General features: G+C 61.6%; 2 protein-coding genes across 2 annotated transcripts in view; one reads left to right on the top strand and one right to left on the bottom strand.

Annotated features, from left to right (window-relative positions):
- Positions 1-949, top strand: part of LOC104547344 (chromosome unknown open reading frame, human C2orf54) — a gene marked incomplete at its 5' end in the record, with an annotated part of 4,875 nt that extends 3,926 nt beyond the window's left edge. Inside the window, 2 exons of the mRNA XM_010192988.1 lie at positions 290-640; positions 857-949. Coding sequence (XP_010191290.1) covers positions 290-640; positions 857-949 — 444 coding nt within the window. The remainder of the gene's footprint in view (positions 1-289; positions 641-856) is intronic.
- Positions 950-1,510: 561 nt separating this feature from the next.
- Positions 1,511-4,400, bottom strand: part of AGXT (alanine-glyoxylate aminotransferase) — a 3,236-nt gene continuing 346 nt past the window's right edge. Inside the window, exons 2-11 of the mRNA XM_010192987.1 lie at positions 4,280-4,400; positions 3,889-3,953; positions 3,710-3,810; positions 3,373-3,443; positions 3,067-3,151; positions 2,785-2,880; positions 2,475-2,544; positions 2,263-2,358; positions 1,952-2,080; positions 1,511-1,618 (exon numbers count right to left, since the gene is read on the bottom strand). The exon at positions 4,280-4,400 is cut by the window's right edge and continues 7 nt beyond it. Coding sequence (XP_010191289.1) covers positions 1,511-1,618; positions 1,952-2,080; positions 2,263-2,358; positions 2,475-2,544; positions 2,785-2,880; positions 3,067-3,151; positions 3,373-3,443; positions 3,710-3,810; positions 3,889-3,953; positions 4,280-4,400 — 942 coding nt within the window. The remainder of the gene's footprint in view (positions 1,619-1,951; positions 2,081-2,262; positions 2,359-2,474; positions 2,545-2,784; positions 2,881-3,066; positions 3,152-3,372; positions 3,444-3,709; positions 3,811-3,888; positions 3,954-4,279) is intronic.

The following is a 4,400-nucleotide window of genomic DNA, read 5'->3' as shown; positions in this document are numbered from 1 at the left end:
GGCAGCTGCCGGCAGTTCACCTGCCTTGGCAGCGGCCAATGGAAACCACAAGCAGGGATTTTTTTGGCTGTGGAAAGCTTGAACGTGTTGTTTTGGAGCAGCGAAGTTCAAAACTAAGGGGTGCTGGGGTACCAGTGGAGCCTGCAGCAGCCCAAGTAGCAGCTCCAGGGCTGCTGAAAATGTGATGTGCATGTCCACTCATGGGTGTCTGTGTGGTGACCCTCAGGATGTGAAGGCATGGCCTTTGTGGGGAGGTCCCGACCCCGCACCCTTCTCTCTCTCCCCACAGATGGTGCTGCTGTGGAGTACGGAGCTTTTCCCCTCCCCTGAAGACTGGCAGGACCCGGGGGGCCCGGGCGAACGGCTCTTTTTGCTCCGCTGCCTGGCCACCCAGTGCCTGCCCCACTTCCTGCACCCGAAGGAGAACCTCTTCCAGGGAGAGCCTCTGGAACTCGCCTCCCTCTACTGCAAGGTGGAGAGCTTCGCCCAGGACCCCCGGCGCTTCCTCCGCTTCCATTTTGGCCCTGCCGTGTGCACCTGCGGCTGGCAGGTGGACCCTGGCACCCGAGCCCTCCTGCAGCTCCCTGCCAAGGATGGAGCCTACTGGGACACAGCCTACTTTGACATCCTGCTCAGCCAGGTAACGGAGACCAGAGAGCCCAGGCTGGCCTTGTATGGACGCCTCCTGGGCTGGACAGCTTAGGATGGGCTGGAATTTGCCCCCCCAGAGTCCTCCGGCCCTTGGTAGCCACTGGCATGTGCTCCCATGGAGGCTGCGGAAGGCCAGAAATGCTGGGGCATGAGGCTTGAGCAGAGCAGGAAGCCCTCTCCGCTTACCCCCTCTGCCTCCGCTTAGTTCCAGGTGTATGAGATCCAGGACAGCATGCGCCGCTCAGCGATGGCCCAGCTCCTCGCCAAGATCCGGCAAGAAATCCCCCAGCTGAGCTGAGCAGGACCTCACTGCCACCCCATCGGGGTGTCCTGAAACTCGACGAGGGTGGTGCAAGGCGAGCAATGGGGACAGGAAGCAGCATGCTGCTACATAACTTTATTGAGGGAAGGTGGTACTGGGGGAGAGTGAATGTCTAGGGGGCTGCCCGGCCTCTTGGCTCCCCTGGGTGCTGGGGTGGGTGTTTCATCCCAGGGGGCCTAATACAGGGAGGGGGTTGGGTGCGTCCTGCGCTGCTGGGCTCTGGTGCAGGGTGGTGGTGGTGGCAGGGAAGGGACCCATGGTCAGGTCCTGCACCCAGCAAGGCTTCTCTGCCATGGGGCTAGGGTGAAGGGGAGCCGAGAGGACAGGCCATTGAGGCGAGGAGTGACCTTGTGTGCTGACTGAGAGATGGGGCTTTGAGCCACATCCCGCAGCTGCCCTCACCTCCATGGCCTCCACTCCTCCAGCTTCTCCTTTCTGCTCCAGCTTGGGTCACAGTGAGTTGCGGCGTTGCTTTCCAGCTGGGTATGGGAGGCAATGCCGTGCTGCCTCATCCAGACTCCTCCTTGGCAGGGGTGCTCAGAGCCTGCTGTGGCGGCAGTGCTTGAGGGCGTCTTGCAGGGCACGCAGCAAGAGGTCCACGTTGCTGCTGGTTGAGTTGCAGCCCATGAGGCCGATGCGCAGGACCTGGGAGGACAAGGACGAACACCTCCCTGCAGGCACCCACCTTTACAGCCATGCCTCGGCACTGTCCCCCCAGTGTCAGAGCGCTGGCTCCCTGCTTGTTCTGATGTAACGCGTGTTTCCTCTAAAGAGGTGTCGCCCCACTAATTATGTGCACGGTTATTCAATTATGCGCGGCAATTGAGTGCAGTTAGGAGCTGCCATGCATCGCTGCGGGCGATGGGATGCACCCAGCCGCGTGTTTGCTCTTTGCAGCCTGTGAGCACCAGTTAATACTGGGACAGATTTGGGTCTGGCGCCTGGCTGTGGGCAGCGTTAGGTGAGGATGTCACCCACCTTGTCCGCTGTGGGGCCCAGACCCCCCCCGATCTCGAGTGCGTGGTTGTCCATGAGAAAGGCTGTGATCTCCTTCCAGTCATAGCCCTTGGGCACCCTGATGGTGGTGATGGTGGGAAGTCTCGCCTTCTGTAAAGAGAGAAACCAGGGAAAATCTGCAGCTGCCGGACGTGGTCCTGTTCCCTGGCGAGGACAGAGCATCGCTGGTGTGCAGGGGTGGGGCAGATTTTTCTCCAGCAACAAAACCTGCCCATATGCATCTCCAGCCCCACTGCCCCAGCATGGTGGTGGTGAGCTTGTCCCACACCCACCTCCTCCTTCACAAAGAGCTCCAGCCCCAGGTCGCGCAGCCCTTGGCACAACCGAGTGCAGTTGTCCCGGTGCCGCTCCCAGGATCTCTCCAGACCCTGTGGGCAGAGGCAATGGAGAAAGTCCCTGCAGATCCCTGCCTTCTGTGCACCCACCGCTCCCCAGTACCCCTCCGGCACTGCTGGAGCCCCCCTGCCTGTCTGGCACTGCTCACCAGCTCTGCCAGCATGGCCAAGCCTTCCCGCAGGCTGAAGAGGTTGTTGATGGGTGGAGTGTGGTGGTACCTGCAAAACCCAAGGGACACCCAGAGAGGTTTGGCACGGCCGGTGGCAGACCTCACAGTGAGGGGCAGCAGGGCACGGTGTCCCCCCCTCCTCTTCACTTGGCACAGAGAATACACGAAGCCCCTGGGGCCACTCCATGACCAGCGGACACAAAGACAGGACCCGAGCCTCACGGCCCCCAAGCTGCAGTGGGACGGCTGTGTCCATCTGTCCATCCACACCAGGACAGCCTGCCCTCACCTCCGTGGTTCCCCGTTGCAGCCCCAGAAGCTTCCCAGCCAGTCCATGTCCAAGTAGAAGGATGGCACCTTCGTCTTCCTCCGCAGCATCTTCTCCCTGGTGAAGCACAGAGCTGGAGAGGAGCTGGACCTTGACCCCCTGTGCCAGGGGGGAACAATTCTGCAGGAGGCTCCCCCCAAAGTGAGCACTGAGGTTGGCTCCCGTGCCTGTTGCTTCCCTGGGATGACCCCACAGGGTTGGAGTGGGTGGCTGGCACAGCGGGAGGGATGGGGCTGCCCTTACCTGGCTCGCTCGCTGAACGAGATGGGGGAGCTGCCAGGGGAGGAGTTGAGGACTTTCTGAGCCCCTGAGTACAGGGCATCGATCTCTGCCAAGAGGGGAGGCAGCTCCTTAGAAACCGGAGGTTCCCAGCTTTTGGGTCTACCCTGGCACTGCTGGCAGTCCCTGAGGGGACCAGGCTCTCTGACTGCAGCTGGACCCATTGCTAGTGCTGCTGGCCCGAAATGTGGGGCTATCAGTCCCACTGCCCCTCCTCCCTGGCCCAGGCGCTGTCCCCTGGGTGCCTGTGATGGCAACTGTGGCTCTTACCCTGCTGGTCCATGAAGATGGGGGCTCCCCCAAGCGATGCCACTGCATCCACGAGCAGTAGGCAGCCATACCTGCGGGAGGACAGAGCTCAGACGGTGTTCCCGCCACCACATCCTGCTGCCCCTCTGCCACCAGCCCTGGCACCCCATTTCCCCCCAAGACCACATCTCTCACTGCCACCACTCACTGCACAACAGAACCAGAGGGGAACCCAGGGCTTGTAAATCCCCATGTCCCAATCCCCAACAGTAACCTTGGGGAGCCACCCAACCCCATGGGTGCCCAACGGAAACCTTGGGGTGCCATCAGCCCCCACAGTTGCCCATCATGCACTGACCGGTGGCAGAGCTTGCCCAGTCCCTCCATTGGCTGCAGCACCCCCGTGGAGGACTCGCCGTGAGTGATGAAGAGCACTGCAGGCTTGTGCCGCGCCAGACCCTGCACGAAACAGAAGGGAAGGTGACTGCCCCCAGGGCTGGTTCGTGCCCACTGTCCTACACCATGTCCAGCACCAACCTCCTCAATGTCCTGTGAAGTGAAATACTCGCCCGGGGGCTTCAGCAGCTCATGGACATCAGCTCCTGGAAGGGATTTGGGCAGAGACAGTGAGTTTCAGACTTGTCTCCCACTTACTCCGTGGGAGGATTGGGCATGCATGACCCAACAGCACGGCTGCTCCCCTAGGTCTGGCCTCCCATGGGTTTGCTCAGTGGAAAAATCATAAACCACCATCAACAGAGGGACGTCACCCTGGAAAAAACCTGCAGCGGTCTCCAGCTGCCACAGCCGTGTTACTGGTCACTGCCACCGACATGGGGGCATCCAGCCAGGGGTCACATTCTGGTGCCCTGCCCACAGGCCTGGTCCCCTGAGCCCTGCTGGTGCCACCCAGCTGTCCCCAGCATACCAAGCCTCCTGGCCATGTCGGCAGCACGCTGTCCCCAGATGCCATTGACGGTCACCAGTGCAGTGTCACCGCTCTCCAGCAGGTTGAGGAGGGCGGCCTCCATGGCGCAGTGGCCACTGCC

The sequence above is a fragment of the Mesitornis unicolor genome, unplaced genomic scaffold (genome assembly GCF_000695765.1).
Source record: "Mesitornis unicolor isolate BGI_N332 unplaced genomic scaffold, ASM69576v1 scaffold31209, whole genome shotgun sequence".
In the NCBI taxonomy this organism is placed as follows: Eukaryota; Metazoa; Chordata; class Aves; order Mesitornithiformes; family Mesitornithidae; genus Mesitornis; species Mesitornis unicolor.
Note: the sequence above shows the minus strand (reverse complement) of the source record. Positions and strands in the feature narration are given on the sequence as shown.